The sequence below is a fragment of the Gorilla gorilla genome, chromosome 10 (genome assembly GCF_029281585.2).
Source record: "Gorilla gorilla gorilla isolate KB3781 chromosome 10, NHGRI_mGorGor1-v2.1_pri, whole genome shotgun sequence".
NCBI lineage: Eukaryota > Metazoa > Chordata > Mammalia > Primates > Hominidae > Gorilla > Gorilla gorilla.
The window spans coordinates 19,933,010-19,950,149 of record NC_073234.2 but is presented as its reverse complement, the minus strand read 5'-3'; the positions used below and the strand labels follow the sequence as shown (position 1 = coordinate 19,950,149).

At 44.9% G+C, this 17,140-nt stretch overlaps 1 protein-coding gene across 1 annotated transcript in view; it reads right to left on the bottom strand.

The window, feature by feature from the left end:
* Window positions 1-8,969: 8,969 nt before the first annotated feature.
* The window catches only part of CCND2 (cyclin D2), a 31,763-nt gene continuing 23,592 nt past the window's right edge, over window positions 8,970-17,140 (bottom strand). The window contains exon 5 of the mRNA XM_004052524.5: window positions 8,970-14,476. Coding sequence (XP_004052572.2) covers window positions 14,327-14,476 — 150 coding nt within the window. The 3' untranslated portion in view covers window positions 8,970-14,326. The remainder of the gene's footprint in view (window positions 14,477-17,140) is intronic.

The following is a 17,140-nucleotide window of genomic DNA, read 5'->3' as shown; positions in this document are numbered from 1 at the left end:
TCTGGATTACTATGATAGCCTGTTGGCATAGCTCTGCTGCCTCTACTCTGGTACTCAGCCATTGAAGAGATGTCCCTATTGTGTCACTCCCTTGCTGGAAAATTCTCTATTGAATTCTCATTGCAGTTAGAATGAAGTCCCAACTCCTGCAAGGCCTATGTGGCATGGCCCCTCTTGGCCCTCCAGTTACAATTCTCTCTTCACTGCCCCTCCTCATCCAGCTCCAGCCGTCAGGGCTTCTCTCTGTTCGTAGACCACGTCACGCTCATTCCTACCTCCGGATCTTTGCATTCTCTGTTCCTTCTGCTCACAGAGCTCTTTCCCAAGATATTTGCATGGCTGCCTCCTTCTCAGCCTTCAGGTATCAACTCAGAAGTCCCACTCTCAAGAGGTCTTCCCTCAAGCAAAGTAGGCTGCCCAGTCACTATCCATCATCCAATTTTATTCTGAAATTATATCATTTATGAACATTTTTGTAGGTTCATTGCTTGTCTTTCTTCAGCAGGATATGTATTCCTTGACCGTGGGGACTGGCTTGTTCCCTTCTGTGTCTTCAGCGCCTCAAGTAGTACTAGTTATATTGTAGGAGCCCAAACAATTCATTAGAATCTATGGGGTTTTTTGTTTGTTTGTTTGTTTCTTTTTTTTTTTTTTTTTTTTTTGAGACAGAGTCTTGCTCTGTCACCCAGGCTGGGGTGCAGTGGCGCCATCTCAGCTTACTGCAACCTCCACCTCCAGGGTTCAAGCAATTCTCCTGCCTCAGCTCTCACATAGCTGGGATTACAGGCATGTGCCACCACGCCCAGCTGATTTTTGTATTTTTAGTAGAGATCGGGTTTCACCATGTTGGCCAGGCTGGTCTCAAACTCCTGACCTAAGGTGATCCTCCTGCCTGGGCCTCCCAAAATGCTGGGATTACAGATGTGAGCCACCGTGTCCAGCCCTAGAAATCATGTTCTTACAGAATATTTAATGGTATGATAACATTCCCCTGATAGGAGATTAAATGAAAAAAGAGCAGAAAGCCATTCATTTATGAGCCTGATTTTTAAGAAAAAATACATACATATTTTTAAAAGACAAGAAAAAACGTGTAATTTATGTCAAGAGTTTCTCTAGTTGGTAGTTATCATGTTAAAAATGCTTGTTCTGCTCTATTACTACAGAATTTATTTCCTGAGACACATGCATACAAATAAGCAAGGTGTCTTTCACAAAGAAAATTATCCAGAGGGTGGGTGACGGAGAACATATAAACTGTTCTATGTGGCTACTCATACATACTAAAGCAAGGCAACTTACTATTTTACTATGTAATAGAATACAGCTGAGAATTTTTTTTTTTTTTTAAAAACCTTAGTTGAGGGGTAGTATGTTCCTGGTATTTGTTCTGTTTATTTTTAATTAGGTCACTTTATGATTCTAAGATAAAGCTCTTTAAGACTTACCAGAATAGAGGCAGGGCGCAGTGGCTCACGCCTGTAATCCCGGCACACTTTGGGAGGCCAAGGCGGGCAGATCACTTGAGGTCAGGAGTTTAAGACCAACCTGGCCAACATGGCGAACCCCTGTCTCTACTAAAAATACAAAATTAGCTGTGCATGATAGTCCCAGCTACTTCGGAGGCCGAGGCAGGAGAATTGTTTGAACCTGGAAGGTGGAGGTTACAGTGAGCCAAGATCGTGCCACTGCACTCCAGACTGGGTGACAGAGCAAGACTCTGTCTAAAAATATATGTATATTATTAAGACTTACTAGAATAGAGACAAGAGGATTTTAAGTTTCAGAATAAAAATAGACAGACAAAACTGACATCAGATAGTACAGACTGAGAGTGTTTGGGACCAACTGAGAACTGTGGTTTTTGTGATTGCCCAAGTTATTTATAACACCACTACTTTGCTTTTTTCTTCTATTGCTTTGAAGTTGGAAATTGTAGTGGTTTATGCAGACTTAATAAAAGAGAAAGTCTTGGGCTTTTACTGGCAGGGATTTTCTTGCACCACCCACTGTCATAATTGATTACATGCTGTACCCTGATGGAAGAACAGAATTTCTAGGCCAACAGAAAATCACAAATACATGGTAAACCATCTGCTTTGTCCAGCGACTGAGAAATAATAATGTGACCAATGACCCAAGTGTGAAGGGACTCCCAGTCCCCATCAGCTTGATGTCTGAAGGTGGAGGGAGACTTGTTTTGGCAGCTGCTCTGCCAACATCTGACATCTGTCACCAATAGCTCCCCATTATTGCTGGTTCCAAAAAAATTATATCTGCCAGTCAAACAGCTTTCCTACTGATGGACAGTCGAAAGATGCCTTCTCAGCCTGCCGTGCTTCTGGGGAACTCCCCTTTATTTGAATACATGCATCCTCTAATCCCTTTTCATGCCTTGCCTGTTAGCCTGTTGCTTAGTGGGGAAGAGAACGCTCCCCAAGCCCAAGTTCATTGCTGTTTGGAAGAAGGGCGGCAGCACCAAGGGGATATTATGAGAGTTGTAAATGCTTTTGTTTCACTGCTGTGCTCTTGATAGTAGTCTCATCAGGATCCACAGAAAACCCATATCCACCTCCACCCCTGACTTTTTGGGAAAATAACATTGCATCTACAATGCCTTCAAAAGCAATGAACACAGTCCTTGGTGTGTTTGCATATGTTCAGACTAGCTGATTCTTGTTAAAGCTTTCTATGTATTAGGCACTTTACATAGACTACCTCATTTAATCCTTCTAATAATCCAGAGAGATTTTATAAAAGAATAGCAGAGACTCAGAGCTTGTACAGCTAAGTGGCAGCCCTGGGATTCAAAGTCAGATCATCTTATTACCTAAGCCTTTTTCCACCACAGCATCCTGACTCTGTCACAATGATTGTATGTAATACAGAAATGTATGATACAGTCCATAATATTCCAGGCAAGTAGCAAGCACTGGGGGGGACATTGGCTACAAAGGCCAATCCTCTTGTTCTTGCCAGAGCCCTGACAGAATGCTAAGGAAAAGAGAAGACCGCTAGGCCCTAAAATCCTAGGTGTCCTGGCCCTCATACCTAGGCAGTGCCATATGGAAGCAAATCTTCCATAGTCCCTTCATTATGAGTTTACAGTGACATACGAAAAACATAAGTGAGTGACTGCTTTTAAAACCTGTGGTGCGTCAAGATTTTCCGAGAGTATTCACCAAGATGTCCAGAGGCTCACAGAGCTGAGCAATGAATGGAAGCCTGCAGAGGCCAGCAGTTGTCCTTCATTGTTCATTTGCACATTGCTGGGTGACCCTCAGTGTGGCATTCACCCTTGCAGGGCCTCAGGCCATTGCATCCATGGTAAAATAATATTTTGGGAAATATTAATCAGCATTTTTTCCTACGGTATTTTTCCTCTACGTTTTTGGGCCCTTCCTCCTGTGTCCCTTTTTTCGGGGCAAGGAAGGTGGCCATGAAGAACCAAGAAAAAGAATATCTCTTCCTATAGGATAACAAAAGGAATCTTTAAATAGCAAAGGCTTGGGAGACTGATGATAAAAGCAAGGCTTCCCTGCCTCTGGACTGAGATTCTCTGGGCTTGGTGGGGGAAGGAGGGAGCGTTGGGGGAGAAATAATAATAACACAGATATTTGTGGGTCCCTGAAGAATAGGGACAAACTAGATATGTGGTTTTGTTTGCTTGTTTGTTTGTTTTTGTTTTTGTTTTTAGATGGAATCTCGCTGTGTCACCCGGGCTGGAGGGCAGTGGCGCAATCTTGGCTCAATGCAACCTCCGCCTCCTGGGTTCGGGTGATCCTCCTGCTTCGGCCTCCCGAGGAGCTGGGACTACAGGCACATGCCACCACGCCCAGCTAATTTTTTGTATTTTTAGTAGAGATGGGGTTTCACCATGTTAGCCAGGATGGTCTTGTTCTCCTGACCTCATGATCCGCCCACCTCGGCCTCCCAGAGTGCTGGGATTACAGGTATGAGCCACCGCGCCTGACCGTGATTCTTGTTTTAATTGACATAGGTTTGGGGATTTGGGAGGAAAGCAGAACCCATGGCTCCTTCCCAGGAGTTTATGAGCAACGCATTTATAACCTGAATGGAATGAGCATGAAGAACAGCCAAGGGGCAAGGCAAAGACGCTGGAAAGAAAAGGCTACTTCCTTGGTGTACATTCACTGACAAACTCCTCCTTAGATTACAAGGCCCTTTACTTTCTTCATTGACTTTGTCTTCATTAAAAAACTATCCCCTGATGATTTCACTAAGTGATGTCATCATCCAACCCCCCCTCCCCCGCAACCTTCCAACCCACACTGGGCTAAAAGTCTCACTCTTTCAGCTCAATGCTCAGTAAGCAACATATGGATCAATAAAGTAGCCCAATGTAGCAGAAGATGCATGATATTTGAATTCAGACACATCTGGGATCCAGTCCTAGCCTAACTCTTTGTGATAAGCCAAGTGAGCCATGTGACCCTCCATTCACTTAGCTACAAAACAAGGTACCAAATTCACCAGAGAGTTATAAAAGGATTATAGGAGAGGCTTGTGGAAAGCTCTTTCAAAACTACAAAACCCCATTTCACAGATGAAAAAACTAAGTCACTGAGTTTACTGTGAGTTACTGGGTGGCTCAGCAATGAGCCCAAGGTTACACAGCGAGTGGGTGACCGGGGGGGCATTCCAGAGCAGAGCATAGAGTGGGGGCATTCCAGAGCAGAGCATAGAGCACTTGTATTCTGGGCCAACCACCAAGTAGCAGTTGTCTTTTTGTCTGTCTCTGTCTTTAGCCTTTGAGATCAAGGAGAGCAGAGATCTCATCCCTGGAAAAGCAAGTACTGAGACACATTTGTTGAATGAGGGGTCCCATACGGAGCACCAGGCACGTACCCAGCCCTCATTTGTTGAATAAACGAGCAGTGCCCAGGAGCCCTGTGTGGGAAGGGGATGATGAAGAGTAGCGATTTTCAGTGAATGGGTTGACCGAAACATAGCCACAGAGATTTGCACTTTTTCAACAAATATAGAAATCTCAAAGGTTTGTCTTCTCATGGAATCTCCATGGTGCCAGGAGCACTAAAAATGACTCTCCAGACAAACAAAAGCAGGAAAAGCTGTCCGGACACAGTGGCTCACACCTGTAACCCAGCACTTTGGGAGGCTGAGGTGGGAAGGATCTTTTGAGGCCCAAAGTTTGAGAGCAGCCAGGGCAACATAGTGAGACCCTGTTTCTATAACACTTTTTTTTAAACAGTCTAGATGTAGTGGTGCATGCCTGTTGTCCCAGCTACTTGGGAGGCTGAGGTGGGAGGATCACTTGAGCCTGGGAAGTTGAGGCTGCAGTGAGTTGTGATCACGCCACTGCCCCCTAGCCTCAGAGACAAAGGAAGACCCTATCTCCAGAAACAAAAGAAATGAAAACCAAAACACAAAAAGCAGATCTTTACCACCCTACCTTATTTGGGCCTACCTGCAGACCTGGGCGTGGGGCTGAATGTTGGGATCTCAAAGGAATTTCAAAAATCTGGCCCAGCCCCGGGGTAATCTGATAACTAAAAACTCATAAAGACATAAAGAGATCTTAATGCTTAATGAGGCAGTACGGTCTTTCTTCCTCTGAGGAGAGGTTATGGTCCACAAACTGAAAGAAGTATTCCAGGCCTGTTTGTGGTGGAGAGGGTTGGAGGAGGATGACCCCACTTGGGACTTACTGGGTCCTTCTTCCTGGCCAGGGAGGTAAAACAGACACAGATCAGGCTGCAGAGCTGTAAGCCCTAAGCGGACTGGCAGGCGCTGTAAAAGAGAGCAGCGGGTTCAGTGGGTTGTGGGGTGGGCAGGGGGTAGAGAAAGGGGCCAGTCACACTCAGCTGCAGCCCTCGCGGCCTCGCAGGCCTGTGGTTGCCAGGACTTAAATTTCCCAAGAGTCGTTACAATCCTGACTTTTATGTGAAAGCTCTCATCTTGTATTGGCAAGTAAATCCAAGACAATTTCAATCACTGTGGGAGTCAAGCTAATTATGTCTGCAGGCTGGATTTGGTCTGTAAGCTGCCAGTGTGCCATCTCTGGATTAGTCACTGAAGAGTCAGGAAAGGTGATGAACCAGCACCAGCCACCCCAGATGGAGTCACGATGTGGTGGTAGTGAGAGAAGCAGGTGAGGGAACTGCGCCGGGTGCGGACGGGAAAGGCCTGACGTTCCTTCCCCAGGCTGCCCTGGGGAGATGGCGGAGGCGGGGGTGCTGCTCCAGTGCTGTCTGCTGGAGGGAGGTGTTCCTTTCCCTGCAGGGCAGAGGCAACCTACACCTGGCTGGCTCTGGGTTTCTTTGTGAGTGATCCTGTCTGTGGCATTAGTACCACCTAGTGGACTTCGCTGGAAGAACTGTATGTTGAAACCATGCGGACAGTCATTCACCAGAGCGGTGGCGGTGAGCGCAGCAGAAGGGCCAGGGTCCTCCGAGCGAATCAGCATGAAAGAAACCATAATAATGAGTAAACTCAAACTTGAAGCATAAACTCAAAGCTTCAGGGGGACAATGAGACAGAGGCAGGGGAGCTGGTCTTGCTTTCTCAGGCCGCCCAGTTCTGTTTGACTGAGCCTGTGGTCCGAGCGGATGGAATCCGCCCCTCCAGCACGGGGAGGCCCCCAGAGCCCAAAGACAAGGAAAGCCACCAGTCATATTGAAGCTTCCAGCCTTCTTTCTTTAAGCCTCATGAGAAATTAGGTGGGTGGTAATCCCAAATCAATGTTTGTGGCTGTGCTTATCCTGTTTCACAAGCCTAACATCTGTGTTTATATTGTTTAAAATCTATTAAATTGTGTGGAATATTTTCCCTTCATTTAAAAAAAAAATTACTTCCCATCCCTTTTATTTTTGGAAAAGGTCACACTCTGTTTCCATTTCCAAACTATGCTGACCCACATGATCTTCCTAACAAAAGTGTTTTCCTAAAACTCACTTGCTTGAGGAAACCTGTTCCTCTGCAAGGGCCCCTCCCACACCTTAGCATCGATTTTCCCCCAGATTCATTTGCATTTGCTGTTGTTTCTCTCTGCAATTTCATAAGCCTGTGTGTCCTGTTTTTTTCTGTGCTTTTCCTTAAAGGCTCAGTACAGGCCCCACATACACATCGGCTGTGAGTACTAGGCTTACCTTGATACTCTGAATCTCCCTAATCTGTCCACAGCATTTTTGCTGTTGCTGTAATTGCCAGGAGAGCAGGGAAGTAATCTGGTGTAATATTCAGCTTTTGAGTACTTGCTTCGTGTCAGTATTTTGACAGTATTACTGCTAAGCCAACTGGGAAGGTGAATTTTGGGGATACCTCTGCATATTAAATAAAAGCTCCAGATCTCAGAAAGTCATTAGAGATACAAAAGCACTCCCTTGAACACGCACAAAAGATCGGGGATTTCCAGGTCTTCATTGCATTTTTAATGGCCACTTTCAGGAAAGGCACTTCCAAGTTTGAGATTTTCCAGTTATAAGATGATCTGGGTCTGAAAGAGCGTAGATGGGACAGTCAGATTTCTCACTGCTCGGCTGTGGGCTTCATCTGCTCTTCCCGCCCTTAAAACATCCATTGTTCAGAATGGGGGAAGCCCAGCAGTGTTGCTGGGTGGCATTTGAGAGAGGGAGTGGAGTTGTCATGCTATAAACAGATATAGCATTGATCCTACAGAGCAAAAAGATGGGGAAAGGGAGGGAGAGGAACCCAGTTGGACATTATGTCATGCCAAAGAGAATTCCAAGGATGGTTAAGAATGGCAACCAGAGGCCCTTGAAACTCCCAAGAGGCCAGCAGACTTCACTAGGCAGAAACCCAAGAAAAAAGTTACCCCCATTTGTCGCTAAGAATGGCGGATGTCAAGGGGAATGGGAACAAAGGGGAATTTCTAGGGTCCTTGTAAGCCTAAAAGTCCTATTAAGTGAAGTTACTTGAGATCAGCCTGGAATATCTTAATCTGGACTTCCCCAACGGCCAGTTCTAAATCTTGTTTACAACTCAGGTCAGAATTAAAATGGAAAACAGCCTTCGATGACTTCCAGAAAAGGAACTTTGGAAAAAATGAATTTTGCAGTAACATCAAAATGTCTATTATAGCTTGTGCAACAAAGCTATACAAAAAAATCTGTACAAAAAATAAAAAAATTAACTGGGCGTGGTGGTGGGTGCCTGTAATCCCAGTTACTTGGGAGGCTGAGGCAGGAGGATTGCTTGAGCCCAGGAGTTTGAGGCTGCAGCAAGCTGGGATTGTGCCACTGCACTCCAGCCTGGGGGACACAGCAAGACCCTGTTTCAAAACAAAACACAAAAAAAGTGTTCATTAGGCCCTTGTCTTCTGCACACCTATCACTCTTGGGAAAGAAGCTGGTCTGAGCTAAGGTCCAAGAGCAGCTGGGCCTAGGGCCTGGCAATTCATTTCAGCAGTACGGAGACTGTCACATCCCATTCCCAGGCTCTGCTTCTCCAGACTCCAGCAAGGGTAGTTGTGGCCTGTGTCTCAGAAGAGGGGTGCAGGAAGGATCAGAAATCAGGTGGGAGCCACGAAGAACAGCAGGCAGGAGCCAGGAAAGCTGCAGGGGCAGGGTTCCCAGAGACTCCCTAGACTCTGGAGATGGCACCGCAGGCTTCTGGTACCTCTCATGCCAGGAGATGCTTCCTCACAGCCCAGAATGAGTAGCTGGCAACAATCAGGGACGATCCTCTGAGGACCAGTCATAGTGTCTGTGATGTACCCACCTTCTGAAGGTGGACTGAGGCTTCTAGCTTATAAGCTGGCTGCATGGGCACCCCTCATCCCTTAGCAATATCAACAATGACTTGTACCGCCATAACACAGAGGCACATGTAGATTCCATTCCAGGTTAGAATGTGTCTTTTATGCCACTGCCAAATGTTGCAGCAGCATGAAACAGTTCTGACACGAGACAAGTGTATTCCATTCTGAGGACTGCTGGTTTATAAGTAAGTCAAAAACGGCCAGATAATTTAGGTCAAGGTGAGTTTATTGTCCAAATAGCATAACCTAATTGCATTCAAAACCATTTTCAAATCCATCTTTAAACTAGTCAGAAAACAGGTTATTATTTTTTTAAATCACTTAACACTGAACAGATAAGACCTCTTAAAAGGCAGCTGACTATACCATGTCACCATCATAGCCAATACAACATTTTTGCCATACTTCCTAAAAACCTTTTCGCATACACTGACCATGCTACTTATCAGCACTTTCTAACATCCTGACCAAACAGACACCCACACCTCTTATAGAGTACACTGTGAGAGAATAACATGGACTTGATATGGCGTCACACTTGTTTTAAAGCAAAAAAAAAAAAAAGAAAAAGAAAACAAAAAGTCCAAGACAAGAAACTATGTAACTGAGAGAGAGGAGAGAGAGAGAGATCTGAGGTACATGATATAAGGGTAATGAACATAATGGAAAAAATCCAATGGCCCGATGATTTGCTGGGGATGTAAGAGTTGGCCAGCAGTTAAGAACTAAACCAATTAAAAATAAAAACAGAAACTTTGTTTTTCAAGGACAGGCACCTGTCAAAAGACATTGGATACTGTAATGGCTACAGTCAGTAAGGCACTTTATTTCCCCAAAGTAGGCTGCAGGCGAAGGGATGCAGGCTGCAGCTACAGCATGCACGTACATATTTGCTGATGGCTTCTCAAAACCTGAGCCGAGAATAGGGTCTGATAGCCCAGCCAAGTTTAAAAGCAGACACACACGAATGTAGTATCGTTGTGCCTGAAATGACCATTCTGGGTTGTTTAGAATCCAGAATCATCAAAAGCCATGTGGTATGAGGAAGTAATAAATATCCTCTTGAATCTTCTTACCCTATTTTGCACAAATGGATGGCTGCATGAACAGCTCTTGTAAATTGCTCTGAGTCCACACCAATAGAAACCTGCACTCATTCTATAGCTACAGAGGGTGTGTTGGCTTAAGGGGACTTTATCATCTCAGCATTAATTTCCCTTTTAAAGCTATTCTCAAGGTTGGACTGTCTCAGAGATAAACAAAGAGGAATCCTTTTGGCTTAGAAGCCAACTGGCTTACTCAGACTTCCTCCCCTTCCTACCTCCAATTCCCACACTACCAATATTATCTTCTTGAACTAGAAAATCAATTATTTACATGACATAAGGTGCAAGTCTATTTCTTCTCCCAGCCCTGTCCCCTGTGGCCCATGGAGAGAAAATTCCCCTGCCCTCTTGGAGAGAGTCATCTGATCCTGCCTTATGTTCTTAACCTTTCAGTCCCAGAGCTCCCAGGGCACAGTCTGGAGAGGCCCTAGAGGTGCCAGACTGCAGGAGAGCGCAGCTCCGTCTGAAGAGTTGCCAATCCTGCTAGCAATGGGATGCAGTGTGATGCTGTCAGGGTTGTCTTCTCCTCTGGCTTTGTCACTTAAGCCATGTGTGCCCCTGACCTGGCTGCTAAGAGGCAGAACAGAGCCTCCAGTACAGAGCACATAGACCAAGGATGACCCAGTAGTAAGGCATGCTGTGCTCTCCAGTGGGGTCCTGAGGCAGTTCAAAATAAGGCCTCCTGGAAGAACAGCCCCTTCTTCAAGGAGCTCGCCTCTCAGCACGCATGGGGTGTTCTGCAGAGGGAACTGCCCTTGGCTTTCTCCTGCAGGCTTCTTGGCTGTTATGGACCCGCATGGAGTTTAATTATGCTTAGCATATATTTTTGGCATACTAGGATTTCTTCCCCCTAGGATTTGGCCAAAAGAGGGGAAGGATCAAAATTTGGCAGGCTGGGGGAACAACTCGGCCCCCACTGATGGAGAAAAAAACAAACAGATGGAAGTAAAGACAAGATAGAAACACAACAAGGTAGAAAAAGACCAGGATAATTTGGAACCCCTTTAGTGGGAGGTAAGAAAAAGAAGAGAAAGAACAACAACAATAAAAAGAGCAAGTTCAAATCCAAGGGGGAGAGCTCCTCTGGAACAAAACTCCTACCAAAGAGACTAAGAGCTAAGGAGAGGGCAAAATCCAGGATTCCTTCTTGTGTTTAAGCAGGAGCAGGCAGAAAAGCCTAACAACCCCCGACTTTCCCACCGGCAGCCCCACACCCATCATCACACAAGGCCCCAAGGATGGGAAAGAGAAAAGCTAGAAGGACCCAGGGGCCTCGGGACTACAGGAAGAGTGGAAAGTTACAGACTGTAAATAGAGTCGGGTAGGCTTGCGCCCTTCCTTATTTGTCCGGTTCTTTCATTTGCTGCTTCTGTTTAAGCTCAAGGGTCAGTCGCCGTGAAATGAATTTGCACCTCGGTTTTTCTTTAGGCTCCAAGATTCCCAAGAACTCCAGGGTTCCCGCTTTCCCCATTCCGTGGGACTCCTTGGGGCCCAGGAGAGTGTGCTGAGCAAAGCTGGCTCTTGAGAAAACTCTGGCTAGCTAACTTGCTGGCTGCTCCACTTTCCTCTCCAAAACTTCAGAATTCACCACCCATCGTCCCACCAGAAATCCCCTAGAATTTTAGGGTCATGCTAACTCACAAAGCCCTGAACCCTTCTAAACACACTTCCCAAGAGACTGACTCATCTGGAATTTCACCTCTGTAGAGAAGAAGCCTCTTCACCTCCCTTCAACTATCATCCCATACTTATCTGACCTATTTTTCTTATCCTGCCAATTCAGTGTGATTGAAAACCCGACCGTTTAGTACCGCTTAGCAGAGGGCCTGGGCTTGCATAGTGCTTGCCTGCGCAGTTTGAGACAGAGGAGGGAGAAGGAAGCACCATAAACGCTGCTTGCTGCAGGTTCATCTACTCGCAGATTCAGACCTAGGAAACCTGCAGAGATGATCCTAAACACAAGGTGTCCATGCCAGGGGAGGGGAAAGACGGAGGGGAAAAACTTCAAGATGAAAGGGCCCTTTGCAGATGAAGCCCCGCTTTTGAAAAAGCTGCAAGATGAGGATCTCCAAACAGCCTGGTGGAATTCTTTTTAGTCTGTTTCCTGATACCTGGTACCTAAGTGCAAATTACGACATCTGAGTCTACTGCATAAATGTTTGTACTGAACGTCTGCCTTGAAGGGGAGGGAGGATCCCTTAGTTCAATGTATTTTTTCCATCATGATGGGGATACCAGGGTCTACATGGGAGCCCGATGGCCTCCATGACCAAAAAGGTCCCTGGGAGTGAGACCGCCCTGCCTTCCACCTGTGAGGGAGGCAGCCCTGCTCACACTGCTTCTGTATTCCTCATGCGAATGGGCTCCCAAGCAGAAACTGTACGGTTGTGAGGTATTATGAAAACAAAAGCGTGAATCATTGCCTTTTGTAGTTATTGATTTTGTCCAGTAAACCTGAGGTAAAGAATACTCCGTCTTTGAAGAATGTGATCAGAGGAAAAAAAAAAACCAAAAAACCAAAAAAGAAAAAAAAAAAAAAAACAACAACCATGAATATGCTACCAGAAGAAAACAAACTACGGAAGGGCTTTTCCAGTACGAAGAACTCATATCTCAACCATCTACTTCAGGACTTGGAATTTAAGCAGTAAAATAATATATTATAAAAATGTTTATAAAATAGCAGCACACTCTGTGAAACATTACAGCTAGGTACTGTCAATGTGAATAAGGATGGATGACTTTAGCTTCTTAGCAGCGCAAAAAAAAAAAAAAAAAAACCAAACTGAACAAAACAAAATGAAAAAAATGAGACCCTTAGATTGTTTTCCGTCTTCAACCCTCATACTATGAAACAAGGCAGAATCTGTGTATAAAATAATTCTTCAAATAGCCCTGTTCTGATTTTTCTTTTTTACTTAAAAAGGCAAATATTTTAACAAATAGCTTCATTACCTGTCAATTACAATTGTGCAAAAAAAAAAAAAAAAGTTGTTGCTCCAACCTCTTTGCTAACTGAATGCCTCTAAGAAGTGGAGAGGAAGAAAAATTCAAGTACGCTGAATACAACTTTGCAATAAAATTAACAACAACAATAAAAAAAAAAAAAAAAAACGAAAAAGGGAACAAAATGCCACACCCTGATGTTCAGCCATCTATCTTTGCACCAGCAATAACTTTTCTTTCCATGTCCAAAGGAGAAGTATAGAGATGGGAATTAAGATCCTTCTGTGCCATCAGAATGGTAACAGATTTTAGTTTACAGGCTTTTCTGAGGAATGTTGTGATGGGAATGTCAGCAGGAAGGGGTGTCTCTTGAGTCCTGGTAGGAACACCAGAACTGTGTACCAAAGAACGCCAGATACCAGAAGCGAAGAGTAACCCAGACTGGGGGCAGGAAGGGAGGGGGCAAAAGAGAAGAGGGGAGGAGTATTCAGCATGACTTGCATAAACCATCCCATCTATCGCTCGGGAACAATTTTTCAAAGTGCTTTTCGAATGGAATGGTTTATAACAATGCTAAACTGTGAACCAGACATGCCAATCAGCACCAAAAATTAGTTTTTTTCTAAGAAGAAATGCCAAGGCCCCATTACCCTTTTAAATACAATAACAGAAAAGATTCCATTCTGGATCCCACCCTTGGTCTCCATCTGCCTCCGTTTCATGTGAGTTTTGGTTATGGCCCATAGCTACATTTCCCCATTAGATAGCAGTATGGTGGTGTCTGCAATGAACTGCATTTGGAAGAAGAAGCAGGATGTCACAGAACATGAAACCCAGGAGCCAATCACCTGTGTCCAACTGGCAAAATAAAACATCTTTTTTTAGGTAGCAGCTACTGTAGACAGCAAGAGGACATTAATGTAGAGATCCAACTACACTCCTGACTTAGTAACAGGCGGCTGAGAGCAAAGGTGCTTCTCCATCCCAAATGGTTCAATCATGTTGAGAGATTGTTTTGTACTCCTTCCCCATCATGTCCCTCCTTATTTCAATTCCTTCTTGAGTTCATTGCTTTGCAATCTAATCATGCCATAAATGGCGTACACAGTTCCTTGAAATTATACTACAAGGGGGTGTATGTGCTAGCTCATAACATGAAAAAAAAAGTCTCCTCTAATTTGTTCCCATATTGCAGGCATACATATTCTCTAACTACTCTGCAGGTTTTCCTGTAAGCATTTTACTATTACTTTTACATAATCAAACAATAACTGTTCGCATATACAAGGGATTCCCTTATGCTGTACTTCAAATAGGCACCAAATGCTTTTTATTATTCCGTTTTCGTAGGACCTTTTTCTCTCACTTCTAAAAGATCTTTAAATATGATCTAGGTGGGGGCAGAATTTTTTTTTTAAGTTTCACCCTAAAACACAAAGAACAAAAACATAACCAGAAAGAAGAAGAGACCAGATTATGGACGCGTCTCTCTCTTTTGGCCCAACTGGCATCCTCACAGGTCGATATCCCGCACGTCTGTAGGGGTGCTGGCTTGGTCCAGTTCATCCTCTGACTTGGATCCATCACGTTGGTCCTGACGGTACTGCTGCAGGCTATTGAGGAGCACCGCCTCAATCTGCTCCTGGCAAGCTTTGAGACAATCCTAGAACAATGGTCCAGACCAGAGTTGTTAGTAAGAGGAACAGGACATAGAGCATCCTACCGAGAAAACATGCGTAATTTAGCTTGCATAAGTCTGTGCTAGTTTCCAGTAGAAATAAATGTGAAGTAAAGGAGGGATGTTCTTAAAGTGCCAAGGAACCTCACTACTCCAGGTGGGGTCCATGGGCTGGCAGCATCAGCATCACCTGCGAGCTTGTTGGAACCGCAGAATCTCAGTCAACCCAGGCCGAGCTATTCAGAACCTGCATTTTAGTGGAGCCCAGGTGATTGGCATTCTGAGAAGCACTGGCCTAAATGATGGTCACTTATGGATGCCTGGTAATCAAGGGGCCAACCAGATGCTTTCTGCCTGGGGAAGCTGGGAAGTGGCAGAGAAAAGGGGAAGGCTACTAGAAGTGCTATGACATTAGCAAACTCAGCCCCTGAGAACTAGATAAGAAGGAAGCCAATGAACCAACGTACTGACCCTCACATAAACTGTAAATACTTTTTCTCACTCTGTCCCCCAGGCTGGAGTGCAGTGGCACAATCTCGGCTCACTGCAACCTCCACCTCCCGGGTTCAAGCGATTCTCCTGCCTCAGCCTCCCAAGTAGCTGGGACTACAGGCACCTGCCACCGCGCCTGGCTAATTTTTGTATTTTTAGTACAGACAGGGTTTCACCATATTGGCCAGGCTGGCCTCGAACTCCTGACCTTGTGATCCGCCCGCATCGGCCTCCCAAAGTGCTGGAATTACAGGCATGAGCCACCGCGCCTCACTGTAAATACTTAAAAAAAAAAAAAAATCCCCAACTTTTTCTGCTTCTTTACCATTTCCTTAACTCTCATAAAGATATAATGCAGAATGTCTACAACATTCTGGAACCTTGAGCCATCCAATTTGGGAATAAGCAAGAATATGCAGCCTTGCTTTAGTATCAGTCCATATTGTAGGGGTAATTGACAGTGTGTCTGCCCCAGGCAGGAGCTTCTCTTAGGCAGGTGACATGCAATGCAATGACAAGTCATGGGTATCACTAGACAGGGACCATTGCTGGTGCTAGTAAGAGGGTGCAAACAGTAGACTTGCTTCTAACAGGCATTTTCTAGCCTCTCTCCTCTGCAAAGGTGCCTTTGTGCACTCTCTTAAGAAGCACATACATAAGGCAAATATGTTAAATTGAACCTCCCTGTGTCTTTTCATAGTTTAATATAAACTTCCCTTTTGTTTCTTTTACTGTGCAATTCTCCCCACCCAGAGGTTTCTATTTCGCCAAGCCCAAAAGCATTCTCTTTATTTCCCAAAGATCTAAAACACAGCTGGCCAGGCATATTGGCTCATGCCTGTAATCCCAGCACTCTGGGAGGCTGAGGCGGGAAGTTGAAACCAGGAGTTTGATACCAGCCTGGACAACACAGCAAGCTCCCCATCTTTAAAAACAAACATATAAATAAACAAAATAAAGCTGGAACTAACCACTAAGGAACAAAATTTCCATACCGCTAAATTTTCCTTTCCTATCTCTCGTCTGTCCCACATTTCAAACTACAGCTTTCAATGAAAACTAAGATTAGGAACAACCACAGACTAAAGGCCAAAGGCAGAGACGAAATATCACCTGGAACAATGAAATGAGGAAGGGTGGTATCTGCTGCCCACTCACTATACTTGCAGGTGGCACCTAAGTTATTTAACTTTTCTGATCTCAGTTTCCCCACAAAACAATCAGAGTAAAGGGCAACTGAGATGATACTGATATATATGTGCAGTGCTAAGTGGAGCTCAATAAATGATCGTGATTATGTATAACAATAAACGGGTCCTGGAACCTACAGAATTCAGATTTCTTTGAAATGAGGTATAGATTCGCGTTTAGTCAAGACTAATGAAGTGTGTGTCAAGATCCTGACAATCTTTAGTCAAGACTGTGTGTCTGGGAAGAGTGCTGAACATGACAGACGTGACGCAGCGGCAGGAGTCTCCGTGCCACCCTGAACGAGGCTGAAATGGAGTCAGGCGCTGGCCTCTGGGACTTGCTAACACCTCTCAGACTTTCCTGTGGCATCTCCTGGTTACATCCCTTACCCTGTCCGACCTGTTGAGCTGAATGAATGACGATAAATCGCATGGGGCTCACCCGCCTCATCCCTGTTCGGCTCTTCCCCAAGTTCTTCCCTCGACGACCATGTGGCAGCATTATCCTCATAGGTTACCACTCACCAGGTGGGAAAAGTTAAGGTATAATGTTTCTTTTCTTCTCTGTTTTTTTTTTTGTTTTTTTTTTGTTTTTTTTTTGAGACAGAGTGTTGCTCTGTCGCCCAGGCTGGAGTGCAATGGCACAATCTTGGCTCACTGCAACCTCCACCTCTCGGGTTCAAGCAATTCTCCTTCCTCAGCCTCCCGAGTAGCTGGGATTATAGGCACGTGCCACCACGCCCACCTAATTTTTGTATTTTTAGTTGAGATGGGATTTTACCAGATTGGCCAGGCTGGTCTCGAACTCCTGACCTCAGGTATCTGCCCGCCTTGGCCTCCCGAAGTACTGGGATTACAGGCATAAGCCACTGAGCCCGGCCTAAAAGTATAATGTTTCTAGGGGCACTTGCATTTCAGTAGATGTTTGAAAACCTTAAATCTTAATAATCTAAAAAATTTAATACTA